General features: G+C 38.3%; 1 protein-coding gene across 11 annotated transcripts in view; it reads left to right on the top strand.

The window, feature by feature from the left end:
• Positions 1 to 13,493, top strand: part of Bbx (BBX high mobility group box domain containing) — a 240,622-nt gene that overhangs the window by 195,838 nt on the left and 31,291 nt on the right. For all 11 annotated transcript variants that reach the window (XM_050163460.1, XM_050163461.1, XM_050163471.1 and 8 more), the window contains 2 exons: positions 8,881 to 9,886; positions 10,730 to 10,865. In XM_050163460.1, coding sequence (XP_050019417.1) covers positions 8,881 to 9,886; positions 10,730 to 10,865 — 1,142 coding nt within the window. The remainder of the gene's footprint in view (positions 1 to 8,880; positions 9,887 to 10,729; positions 10,866 to 13,493) is intronic.

Here is a 13,493-nt window from a genome sequence, read left to right as displayed (position 1 = left end):
TCTCAGGAAGTGCTGACTGTGTATTTATGCTAACACACACACACACACACACACACACACACACACACACACACACACACACCATTCTGGTTTTAATTAATTACAGAAGAAATGCACATCTTAGAAAATGCTTCTAACTGCCATCTTAGATCTAAGCTGTTTTGGCAGTCAGTACAAAATGATTGTAAATATACCTTGGCTGCAAAAACATTTGTTTTGTACTAAAAAGCAGAGATTTTGAAATAAAACGGATTAGTGTCAGGAGGTCTGTTTGCACACTGTCTTGTTTAACTTAGGGGACTCCTTTATAGTGGACAATAAAAGACACAGTCTAAGAAGATACGTGGCCTGTCTTGAAGCTGCTTACCACGGCTTTGGACCAGCCAAGAGATGGCTGCTGTGGCATTATTTATTTCTAACAGTTTAATAGTTTTCAATTCCTATTTTATTGTCATTTAAGGCAGAATAAGAATTGGATCAACATCTTAACATTTGTTAGACATTAGATTTGTAGTGTCTCTGATTCAGAGATAAAAATTAGATGTGGGATAAGTTTATTACTCTCTTAAAGCCAGTTCCTCCATAACAGACCCCAAGCCTAAAATGTGTTCGTACCTGGACTACAAAAGGCATTCTCTCTGAGCCAAGAACATGGAATACAATCTCTTCACTGTGCATGTTAGCCCCTTCAGGAGTGATACTTAGTTCTTAGTATCTTGAAGAAGGTGATAACCTGTCCATTGGTCTAGTGCATTGTCTGTGAGGATCAGACTCACTATTTCAGCTTTTTCTTTCCTTTGAGAAAGGAGTTACATTATCTCCAGCACACCATCTCTAGGCCTTTCTGATTATACGGAAGTCACGATGTAGTTTCTGTTGATGGAGGGAACTTTTAAATATTTGTGATTAATTTTCATACGTACTCTTGGGACATTCTTGACAAGAATGCTGTGATTATCAATTGAGGCCTGGCAGTAGGTGATTATAATTAGCATTGTTTTTAGAGACTCATAAAATAACGTTTCCTAGTTTGAATTAGGATGCACTTTAGACTCATAAATTACCTAAGGACTAATGAGCGTTCAGTTTAACACAATATCTATTGAAAACCTTTTCAAAGATACGAGCTTATTCTTGGAAAAGAATACAAAGGTGGACAGAATGCATTCTGGGCCCATTGAGTTATAGCTATTGAATAATAGAGTAGGACCTGGGGAAACTGACAATAATTATCAAATATTTATGTCCATCTTTAACTTAAAACATTAACATTTTAACTTCTTTGAATGCTGCCCTGGGAATTCCATCACTGGAAGGTGCCCTCATGATTTCCTGTTCTCACTTTTAAAGAAAGTGATTTTAAATTTAATTGATTTAATTTAATCAATTTAAATTAATAATAGAAGGATAAATTGTCATTTACCACGTCTGGCATTGTTTCAAGGCCAGATTAACAATCGACTCTCTATTAGGGGCATCTTGACTAAATTAATAATAGTCATTAATTCTGTATTCCCCACAATGCAATTTTGTTCCCTTGAGCTCACATTGCTTTATGTTCTTCTTATGCCTGTTGTATGGCTGGCTACATGCATTTCCATGCATGTACATAATGTATGTATGAACATTTTAAAATTTAGGGGTCATTAATTCTCTAGGAGCAGGAAGAAAAAACTTAAACAGAAAATTGGGTACAGGAAGATCTTAATTTCAGAAAAACTATTTAAAATCGCATAACTCTTAGTTGTTGTGTAGCAGTTTCCTCTGAGATTGAGATATTTCATTCTTCAAGGATAGTTTTTTTTTTGTATGTATGAACATTTCTAAGCTCCACTGAATTGTGGGTGCATATGCCCATAGTAGATGTGAGTAGATATACACATACACAAAAGAAAAGGCTCAGCAGCTAAGAACCAAGTTGCTCTTGTGAGGATCTGGCTTCATTTCCCCAGCACACATATGATGACTCGAGCCATCTTTAACTCTAGTTCCAGGGGACCCAACTTTTTTGCCACTAGGTATGCATGTGGTACACAGACATACATGCAGACATACACATAAAGATAAATAATTTTTAAAAATATTTTTTTGATTTTTATTGAGCTTTACATTTTTCTCTGCTCCCCTCCCTGCCTCTTCCCTCCTCCCTTCAACCCTCCTTCAAAATCCCCATGCTCCCAATTTACTCAGGAGATCTTGTCTTTTTCTACTTTCTGCCTCCCATGTAGATTAGATCTATGTAAGTCTCTCTTAGTGTCCTCATTGTTGTCTAAGTTCTCTGGGATTGTAGTTTGTAGGTTGGTTTTCTTTGCTTTATGTTTTAAAACCACCTATGAGTGAGTACATGTGATAATTGTCTTTCTGTGTCTGGGTTACCTCACTCAAAATGGTATTTTCTAGATTCATCCATTTTCCTGCAAAATTCAAATTGTCATCATTTTTTTCTGCTGTGTAGTACTCCTTTGTAACACATTTTCCTTATCCATTCGTGGGTCGAGGGACATTTAGGTGGTTTCTAGGATCTGTCTATGACAAACAAAGCTGCTGTGAACATAGTTGAGCACATGTCCTTCTGGCATGATTGAGCATCCTTTGGATATATATACAAAAGTGGTATTACTAGGTCTTGAAGAAGGTTGTTTCCTAATTTTCTGAGAAATTGCCATACTGACATCTAAAAGGACTGTACCAGCTTGCATTCCCACCAACAATGCAGAAGTGTTCCCTTTACCCCATAACCTCTCCAGCATAAGTTGTCATCAGAGTTTTTGATCTTGGCAAATCTTACAAGTCTAAGATGGGATCACAGAGTTGTTTTGATTTGCATTTCTCTGATGACTAAGGATGGTGAACATTTTCTTAAGTGTCTTTCAGCCATTTTAGAGTCCTCTGTTGAGAGTTCTCTGTTTAGGCCTGTACTCCATTTTTTTTATTGGATTATTTGTTCTTTTGATGACCAGTTTCTTGAGTTCTTAGTATATTTTGGAGGTTTTTACATTTGCCTTAAGGAGCCTCTTTGCAGAATGGAATGTTTCAATCTAGAGTGTTTCTGAAATTAAGATCTTCCTGAACCCAAATTTATGTGTAGGTTTTTTTCCTGCCCCTAGAGAATTATTGAACACTAGATTTAAAAATAAGAACAAAGCAGATAGCCCATTAAGGTTCTGTCATACTGCTTGTGAATCTCATATAAATGTCATTATTTCAAGTAATAGAAGCATCTTTCATTATTCTAGCACAATTTTTTTTGGTTTTTTTTTTTTTTTTTTTGATTTTTCGAGACAGGGTTTTTCCATAGCTTTTGGTTCCTGTCCTGGAACTAGCTCTTGTAGACCAGGCTGGCCTCGAACTCACAGAGATCCGCCTGCCTCTGCCTCCCGAGTGCTGGGATTAAAGGCACGCGCCACCACCGCCCCAGCACATGTTTTCTGTGACATAAGACTCCAGAGGAGTATTAGCACAAAACATTGTCTTTACTGTGTTCTAGACACTATGAGTTCTGTACGGTCCTAAGGCAAAAAAAAATTATAAAATTATAATATAGTATAGTATATACTAATTATAGTATAGGAACCTGAGGCCCAGAGAAGTTTAGGGAAATCTGTGGATAATCTTACACAATAGAGTTCCTTCCTTCATCAGCAAGACCAATCTGTGTCAAAGCCCGTGTACAATTCTGAAGTCTGCTCCAGAACCAGCACCTTGAAACTACCCCTTAATACCAAACTTGCTCACTCCCAGCAGAAGTGTTTACATCCATGTCTGTCCCCAGGTTCTGTTTATATCACATGAAAATACCTAGAGGGAATAAATATTAAAAGCAGCAAATAATGGAGTTGAGCGGGTTTTATATAATAGCCAGGAAACTTGAGTACTTAAGTGGGAAGCACAGCAGAATGAGGATACATTAGAATCAGATCTATCGTTTAGACCAAAGGAAAACTGAGTTTCAGAAATAAACCAGCAAAATAGCCTTGAAGTACAACCCAAAGTACATGGCATTCAGTCTCTCTCATTTCCTCCCTTCCCACTCTAGTTTTGCTTTGTTATAGTTTGTCTCTGCTCCTGTAGATCTCATTCCTGTCCTGCTCTTCCTCCCTCTGTATACAAACACACACAGTACATATATAGCTGAGTAAAAGAAAGAAAAAATTCTCAATTCTTTTTATGATTGATAACCTCTGAATATATTTATAAAATATATTCTATATTTTTATGCATGATAACCCCTGAATATATATTGTAGCAGAACATGAACTGTGTGTAGCAAATAACAAAGAAGAAATAGAAAAGAATTATATCAACAGTTAAAAAGTACTCTAAAATATATTATGAAAATCAGTGTGAGCTGTGAATGCAAAAATTGGCAAAAAAAAAAAAAAGCCCTGCTGTTTTCAGTTTTTTTTTTAACTAAAGAAAGAAATTGGCTAGTCTAAATTAGAGGGAGTAAAGTTATGATAAAGATCCAGGAGAAACTGAAACTATGTAATTATTGTTGTGTGGAGAGGGAGTAAAGACAATGATGTTCAAATCAGAACATGTGCATGAAGAAAGGCCCGTGTGTGGTAACTCTGGATCGACCTGGTGGTAGGATAATAATTTGGGTTTCCTACATAGAAAAATTCCGCTGTAGGCTATGGCAAGACCTTGCAAATGAGATTTGTCTCACTTTTGGTAACCTTTGACACGTTGTAAAAAACAACTCAGAACAAAAATGGGGAAAATCATTCTGACTTTCAAAGAATAAGCTTCATTTATAAATGTAGGCTATTATTTCACAGAAACATTTAAAACTGTAAACTTGTAAACAAGAGGGTGAAGACTGGAAATTAACAGTTTCCCTGCCCAAGGCCGTGGTCACAGGTGCTGTTCCAGAGCAGGTTTGCTCTGTTCTCTGACATCCCAGCACCTGCCGACTGCCTTCCTCTGTTCCTTTATGATCCCCTTCTACCTCCTTTGAGCCACTGAGAGACCTTGATGGAAGACTGAGGAAGGGAACTCGGGAGGAACTGTATGTTGGGAAAGCCAAACACCATTCTTCCAGGGACCAGCTGCTTCTAGGGAGGCCCCAAACCTGGTCTTTGGGCTTCAGGAATGTCTTTTTACCCCTTTTGCCTCTGCCATAGCCTTCCTGCTGTTGCTAACCTGTGGGTTTCCTTGCCATTTCCTGTTTAGTTGTAATTTTTCATGAGCTGTTATAATAAACGTGTTCCCTGCATGGAAGTCTCTCTGCTAGGTATGCCGTAAGTTGTTTCTGCCTACTCACTTATATCGACTAAGTGCATAAGCCAGCTTCATTTTCTATTTGCTGTCGTTAATATTGTTTACTTTTCTTTTTAAAGCTGAGAGAATGTTGTTGTCATTGTTGGTATGCAGCATGCAGTGTCCAGGGTTCAACAAGACTTTTGAAAGCTAATTGTATGCTGTCTGAGCAGAATAGGAGGTGGAATTATAAGACATTCTTAGATGGCTGAGGCTTACTAATGTTCAAAACAAAGCCGATGAAGAGTCTGGAAGTTCATCAGAAGGCCATGGCCTTGTCACTGTCCTACTCAGCATTGTTACTGAAGGTTTAGGCCAAGCCATGAAAAATGTGTGGCTGACACAGTGCTGGAAGATAATTCAAACTTCGATAGGCTGGGTTTACAAGGAGAAACGGGAAGTCATTCACCTAGGTACTAGGTATATAACATAAATTTTTAAAATATAGAGTTGAGGTGACCAAGCTTCCTAGCATATTACATGAATAAGGAAATCTGGGATTTGTAGAAATCAAAGTGTGATACATTTAGGCAAAAGGAAAGATTTCATCATCTCTGGGCACCATTAAAAACCACCTAGTATCCGTCCGTGCTGAGAGTTTTTTCTGTGTCTTTTCTGGTACTGCAAGAAGACTGAGTGTATTAAGGAGAGTATTGTCACATTGAAATATCTGTTCTCCCCAGTCATTATGGGGCTCTTATAATTAGCAAGTATTTTGCCCCATTGGTTTTTTTTGTTTGTTTGTCTCACATAACCCCAATTAAGGTTGTACTGTTACCCACTTGTCAGACTGTTTTTGCTCCTATGAGTTAAATCTAAGCTCTTTGGCTCACTGTGTAACTTTGGGTAAGCTCCGATGTTTGGTTATGAACTCAGTTTTATTCAGTAAAATCTAGTCTTACTTTAGGAACTGTGACAAATAGGGTAATCAGTTTTTGCTCAATATTAATGCTCTCAAACAAACCTGCCCCCTCACACAGAAATGTTGCCTGTCTTTGTGCAGAAGTTGGTTAGCTCTCAGGAACACTGTGTAACATGAGCCCTATATTGGAAAGAAGGTTCTATTAGTGACTCTCAAGTCTGGGTCAGATTTGGGTTTTGGTCAGTGAGCAGATTTGTGATTAGTGGTTTTTAATAGAAGAATTCGTTTTACTTTTATAATTTTACCTCCAGCAATATAATTGTATTTCTTATAATGTAGGACTAACACACTGTATTTGAGGAGGGTGGGGGTAGCTTCTAAGAGCTTAAGATAGGGAAGTAAAGCATAACTAGTACTTGGTGTAATTACCTACACAAGAAATATTAGGCGATTTCCCAGAATATGTCCCCAGAGTGAATGTCTGTATGTATTCCATTTCATTTCTAGCTTAGGATCCTATCAAGGGTGATAAGGAGAATCATTTTGAAATATATTGAACAGAGAATAGAGTTTTCAAAATACTGTTAGGTTTGCTAAGTTGAATCTGTGCTGCAGATGCAAACCGTTGGCCTAGCACTGCAAATGCCTCTGCCTAGATGAGAAAAGTCCCTGACGTGACCTATGAAAGGCAACCAAAGTGACAACGGCGAAAGAAACCTTACATTTATTTTGAGAATGTCATTCTGAGCTACTTCTAAAACTAGTATATGGAGCCCACATGGGATAATTTATAAATAACTAGGGCTAGAATGGTTGAAAAGGAAAATGATGTCAAAATTCGCTCATTTTTAGAGTAAAACATGCAGGAAGAGTAATTATGTCAGTGTTTGAGCATTAACATAAGTTAACATGTGCTTCAGGCGTGTTTCTGGTGCAGTACAATAAAGGGAAGAGCCCAGTGTACATGGTTAGGTACTAGCTGAGTTTTAAAAGTTAACATGCATGAGTCCAGAGAAAGACAGCTCTGCACACCTCTTTCTTATTTCACATCTTCCTGGGAGCTGTCTGAAGTACTGGGCGCTCCTATCATGTTTTTTATTGTTTCCTAAAAAGCGGCAATATCCGCCTCTCCAGCATGTCCAGTTCCTTCCTAGTCCAAATGTTACAGAATTCTTCACCAAAGTTTGTGATATATTCAAAGTACTAAGGGGGTGGATGAGAAAAAGGGTGCCTGATACTTAATCCAGTGTATCATTACCCATTCAAAACTGAGTTTCCCATCTGTCAACAGTCCTAAATGATAGTTCTGTAAGACAGACGAGCTTCCTGTGCTGGTTTTGTGCTGACTCAGCAAGCCCCCGTGCTCTTTGTCTTCCAATGCGGCTAATGCGCAGTAAATTACACACGTCACAGCTGCTTTGTCCTGTGCTGCACTTGACCACATCAGCATCTCTGTAAATTCCTCTAACATAGAAACCTAGCCCTGTTGTTTTTGATATCATTTGTGTCCTCCTTAAGTGTTTGTGAGTGGAAACTGGGGTATTGAAAATAGTTTACAATAGCTATAATATCACATTTATCACATAGCCTGAGCTTCAAGTTGATTGGGAGATGAAGGTAACAGCTTTACCTTTTTTAATGTGTAGTACAGGCTGGCCTCGAACTCATGATCCTCCTGCCTCTGCCTCCTTCAGCAAATCCTACCGGCATGTGCCACCACAACCAGCGACAGCTTTACTCTTAAACGTCCTAGATGTGTAAAGAATTTTTGGCTTTTTGACACAGCGTTTCTCTGTAGCTTTGGAGTCTATCCTGGAACTAGCTTTTGTAGACCAGGCTGGCATTGAACTCACAGAGATCTGCCTGTCTCTGCCTCTTGAGAGCTGGGATTAAAGGCGTGCGCCACTGCTGCCCTGCCAATAAGTTGAAAAAAGGTGTACATGTATAGTAAATATGTAGTTTATTATAGACTTTGTTCTGTGTACTTTGTGCAGTACATATTCAAATGCATGACTATTCAGGTAGCAAAAATACAGTAAGTGTGCTACAAGTAAATGTGATAAACCCCTTATGACAAATAGTTTACATTGTTTTGGCTCTGAATGTACAGCTAGGTTCAAAGCAGATTAGGTTTTTTTACCAGACAAGATTAAAAAAAAAAAAAAGAAGAAGAAGAAAGAAAGAGGTTTTCAGAGCTTCTGTGTTTCTCTAGCTCTCTGTTGGCATCTATAGACCTGTAATGCATGTTTACTAATTGAAATTCAGTGAATCATTATAACATTTCTAATTTCAAGTGGATCAGTGGAAGTTACTGCTGTTTTCCTTATTCTCTGGGATGTGGGGCCAAATATCAGAACAGAGTGTGGGGATTATGCTGACATAAGTATATCATCTCTCTTAGCCTCACAAAAGCCTCCAAGATAAGATCTATCCAGTTTCTAAAGTTCTCAACAATTAGGAGTGAAATTCTGAGCTAAACAAGTTTCCAACTAAGAGCCAAGTTTGTTTTTAAGCTCCAGAATCCATCCTCTATCAAATCTAATTTTCATAAGTGCTGATGATGCTAGAAAATTATGCAGGGATGTTTATCTATAGTTTAATGAAGTTAGTTTGGCAGAAGTGAGCTGATTATTGTAAAGTTTGGAACTTTTCTTAATTTCTAAAAGAGATATACATAAAAAGTCAAAACTAATTTTGATTACAAAATAATGAATATGTTTGGTGTTTTTCTTCTCCCTTTTGTTTTACCTATTTAGATGTGTCTGGCATCAGAGGAGATGAAAATGGAAGAAACAAAGCTAATAAATTCAAAAGAATCAGATGGTGGAAGAATGAAAGAGATGGAAAAGGGGAAGGAAGAGAGAGACATAAAAGTGGAGAAAAACAATGAAGCTGGGTTCCAGAAAGAAGCAGAATTTGAGAAACCATCTAAGGGAAATATAAGGGAGTCTAAGGACTTCAGAAACTTTGAAGAGCTACAAGTGGATAATGTAATGGCTGTAAAATTGGAAGACCCCAAAGAAATGAGAAAGGAACCAGAGGATGATCAGAAATACAGCCACTTCCCTGATTTTTCTTACTCTGCCAGTAGCAAGATAATAATTAGCGATGTCCCCAGTAGAAAAGATCACATGTGCCACCCTCATGGAATTATGTTCATCGAGGACCCCACCATGCTAAACAAGCCAGAAAAGATAAAGAAGAAAAAGAAGAAAAACAAACTGGATCGACATGGAAGTGACAAATCCACCCCCAAGAAGACCTGCAAGAAGAGGCAGTCGTCGGAGTCCGACATCGAGAGTGTCATGTACACCATAGAAGCTGTTGCAAAAGGAGACTGGGGTGTTGACAAGCTTGGAGAAACCCCGAGAAAGAAGGTCCGCACCTCCTCAAGTGGCAAGGGAGGCATTTTGGATGCCAAGCCACCAAAGAAAAAGGTGAAATCAAAAGAGAAGAAGGCTTCCAAGGAGAAATGCTCAGACATCATCAAGGAGTCACGACCTCCGGATTTCCTTAATATTTCTGCCAGCAAGAATGCTCCTGGGGAGGGGCCAGAGGGCATAAAAGCAGAGCCATTGACCCCCACTGAGGATGCACTGCCACCTAGCCTACCAGGACAGACCAAGCCTGAGGACAGTGACTGTCACAGAAAAACAGAGACCTGTGGCTCCAGGAAATCGGAGAGGTCTTGCAAAGGTGCTCTTTATAAAACCCTGGTGTCGGAGGGCATGCTCACCTCCCTGCGAGCTAATGTTGACAGAGGTAAGTGACGTCTGAAAGGACTGCCAGGCCTAGCAGAGTCTTCCCTTTAGACCTGTTGAAAAAAAAAATTATCATGAACAGTGGAACATCAAACTAGTCCCTTGTATGAGTCGTTCATGTGTAATATGCGTTTCACTTTACCTGTGTACCTCCTAGAAAGAACACTTAAGGAAAGGTTTGCTTTGTTTTGTAAGTAACCGGGATAAAGAAATTCCAAATTAACTACTTTTTTTGTTTCTCTGTTATGGGCTGGCTTCATCAGTTTTAAACGGCACAGTTAGCTTAACTACTTAAATTGATGGAATTTCCTGAATGACATTAATAAATTTGGCAGAATCTTTACCTGTAGGCTCCAAAAGCAAATATCCTATCTAGCTCTTTTGTTGGGTAATCAAAACTAAAAATGAAGTGTTATTTAAAGCATGGTAGCCTCTACACAGTATTTTATCCGTGTTTGTTTTATTTTGAAGCATCTGCCTAGGGAACTGTTTCTTGGTGAACTCTATTCAAATAAGCCCTGAGTAGAGAGAGCTTAGGAGGATGTAATTCTTCAGGGATGTCTTCAGTGAGTCTTGAGAAATGTAGAAATAATATTGTCTATTAGCCACAGACTCGCACTTGAGGCTGGTTCTCAAATGGACTGGACTGCTTACTTCAGAGGGAAGATTGTTCTCTACAGTTCCCTGATTAGAAGCAGTCCAACCTGAGTCGTTCCAGGTACTGATAGCTACAAACAGAATCATGGAAACGATAGGTAAAGGGGCCAGGAAGTCACTTGCGAAGGACCTGAGCTGATCTCTGGCCCTAGTATTCTGAGCAAACCCCTTCACTTGGGTTTCCTAGGGAAACGGAGCTCAGGAAAAGGAAATTCCTCTGATCATGAAGGGTGTTGGAGTGAAGAGAGCTGGACATTTAACCAGAGTGGGACCAGTGGGAGCAAGAAGTTTAAGAAGAAGCTAAGGGAAGACTCCTTCCTTGGGTAAGTGCCTATGAGCACGGGCGACCTTCACTGCGTAACCTATTAAGTAAGCCTGAGGTACTAACTTTGTTTTGTTTTGTTTCTGTTAGCCCTTGTCTTAATAAGCTCCCTATTGAAAACAGATCAGGGGTCTTATTGATTCCTGCTCTTAACCAGCCATGTGAATGGTAATGTCATTTGCACTTTAGCTATGGTACAAACTACACACATTTTAAGCTTGGGCCTGAGTTTGATCGAGGTCCACCACAGCGCAGTAGTGTAGTAACTGGATATTTTGCTATCAATTACTGGGACCCATGTTGCCATCTGGAGCTTAAGATGAATTTTATTTGTGTGTTTACATTTTGCACATTTTATGCCATTGTTTACATTTTAGTGTGTTTAATATATCTAAGTATAGGTACACATGTTTATAAAACAGTGATAGCTGGACAATATGAGGTAACTAAATTATGCTATCCTTATAATATTGGTGTATTTAAAAAACCTCCTGTTACTCTAAAAAAAATAATTCTAATATATATTATGTATTGAAATGTGGTACTGAAGAAGCAATGACACATATCACTATAAAGTTACTTAGGATTATTATTTCATGATTGCTGTTATGCCAACACACCTAAAATCAATCAATATAAAGGGTTTTGTTAGTAAGTTGGTAGAGATGGTCCTTAATATTGGTAAGAAAAGTACATATTCACTTGTGCTGTTTTGAAAGTCCTTTGAGATTTCACATTAGCCTAATTTGAAAAAAACACATTGAATACAAATAATTCTCCATATTTTTATGTTTGTAAAAGTAAGCAGATTTTATACATTGAATATATTGTACTTATTCATAATATTTCATTTCTATTTGTGGAAAATAGAATATTTTCCTTGTAAATAAAGTGCTTTAAAGTCTGGTTAATTCTGAGACTTCAGGGCATCATAGAGGGGAAAGGTAGAGGCTTATGGTACAAGATTATCTTAAAATACATATATTTCAATATTATATTGAAATAATATAGTTAGTAGTTTTAGTGCTAGTATTTTAAAAGTCCAAAGTATTTCAAATTATTTTTGTGTACTTTATGCTTAAGTAATGGTATGAAAAGTCTCCATTTGTTGTTCCTAAATGATACTTTCAAATGTAGGATTCTTTAAATTAAAAAAAAAAAGTGATCCTAAAACATCTCTAGATAAATACTATGCATATCACAAAGACCTGCCTGGACTCTGTGAGTCTGACTACCAAGCCAGGATAGGAGGCAGCTCATGACAGACAGATATAGGGAAATAAAGTAAGCAAGCATGAAAGCTGGGGAGGTAGCTAAGCTGCTGAGGTGTTTACCATTGTAGCATGAAGACCTAAGTTCAATCCCAAAGCCCATGTTCTTAAAAAAAAAAAAAAAAAGAAAAAGAAACAAACAAACAAACAAAACCTTGTCATGGTAGCAAACCCAGCATTAGCAAGTCAGAAACAGGTGGATCCTGGAGTGCACTGGCTAACTAACTAGACTTAATCAGCAAACTCCAGGCCAAAGAAGACTCCCTGTCTCAAAGAAACCAAGATAGATGACTCTTTAAAAAATACCTGAGGTAGTCCTCTAACTTTCACATACACACACACACACACACACACACGCGCGCGCGCACACACACACTCACCAAAGTGGTAATAATAAGCAGCAAGCTTGCCAGTGAAATTGATGATTCCACTCTGAGCAGCCAGGCTAGCTGGCATGGAGGCATATGCCCATACCAGCTCTTTGGAAGCAGAAGCATGAAGATCATGGGTTCAAGGACAAAACGGCTAAATATGGAGTTCCAGGTCAGTCTCAGCTACACAGAAATACCTTGTCTCCAAACCTAACTTGATCAATTAAACTGCCAAGTTATAAGAGATACCTCATCATTGCTGAGAAACAGGCAATAGCCTTTGAAAATCTGTCTCAGGAGAGTCATGGGTATGGGAGTACATGTCTGGGAAGTCTTTTTCCCCAATCTTTCCATTTCCTGTCTCCCAAGCTTCTGTAGCTTCACCCAGCTGTCTGCAGTGTATCTTTATTAGTAATTCTCATTGAACAAAAGCCAGCAGCCAGCCTAGGATCCAGCAGGCATGCTGCCATTGCTGTGCGGGGCCCTTAGAGACAGAACCATCCCAAGGATTCCCTGCCTTTGCCAGTCATTTGTGGTTTTCATTTAAAGTGGTATTGCCTCTCTTGCCAGCCTTTCAAAACTAGCTTTACTTTGCTAGCTGGGTGTTGTTCCTCATTAGTCAACACTCTAGAATTTCTTTCCTAACATTCAAATTTTATATGCTTTCTAAAATTCGTGTATGTTTTAAACAATCACTGGTCAATAATTTTTAAGACTCTACTTATAATACTCTCAATATATCATATGACCTGTAAACTTGCTAATGCATGAGTATTCATATGAATTTTTAGAATGAGACCTGTCTGAGTAGATACACCTTGTGTCTAATTTTATGAGACTGAACCATGCCAGTAGAGAGAATGTCAAATTTTCTACTTCAACCATTCTGTTTTCTAAGGAGTGTGGATTTATATTGAAGTCTTCTCAAGAATTTCCAAAAAAGTGGTTTTTTTTCCCTTGCATGGATTTTTTTTAATGCCCTATTTC

This window comes from Alexandromys fortis, unplaced genomic scaffold (assembly GCF_014885135.2).
Source record: "Alexandromys fortis isolate MF-2015 unplaced genomic scaffold, M_Fortis_MF-2015_v1.1 scaffold_131, whole genome shotgun sequence".
NCBI lineage: Eukaryota > Metazoa > Chordata > Mammalia > Rodentia > Cricetidae > Alexandromys > Alexandromys fortis.
This window is presented reverse-complemented; position numbering and strand designations above follow the sequence as displayed.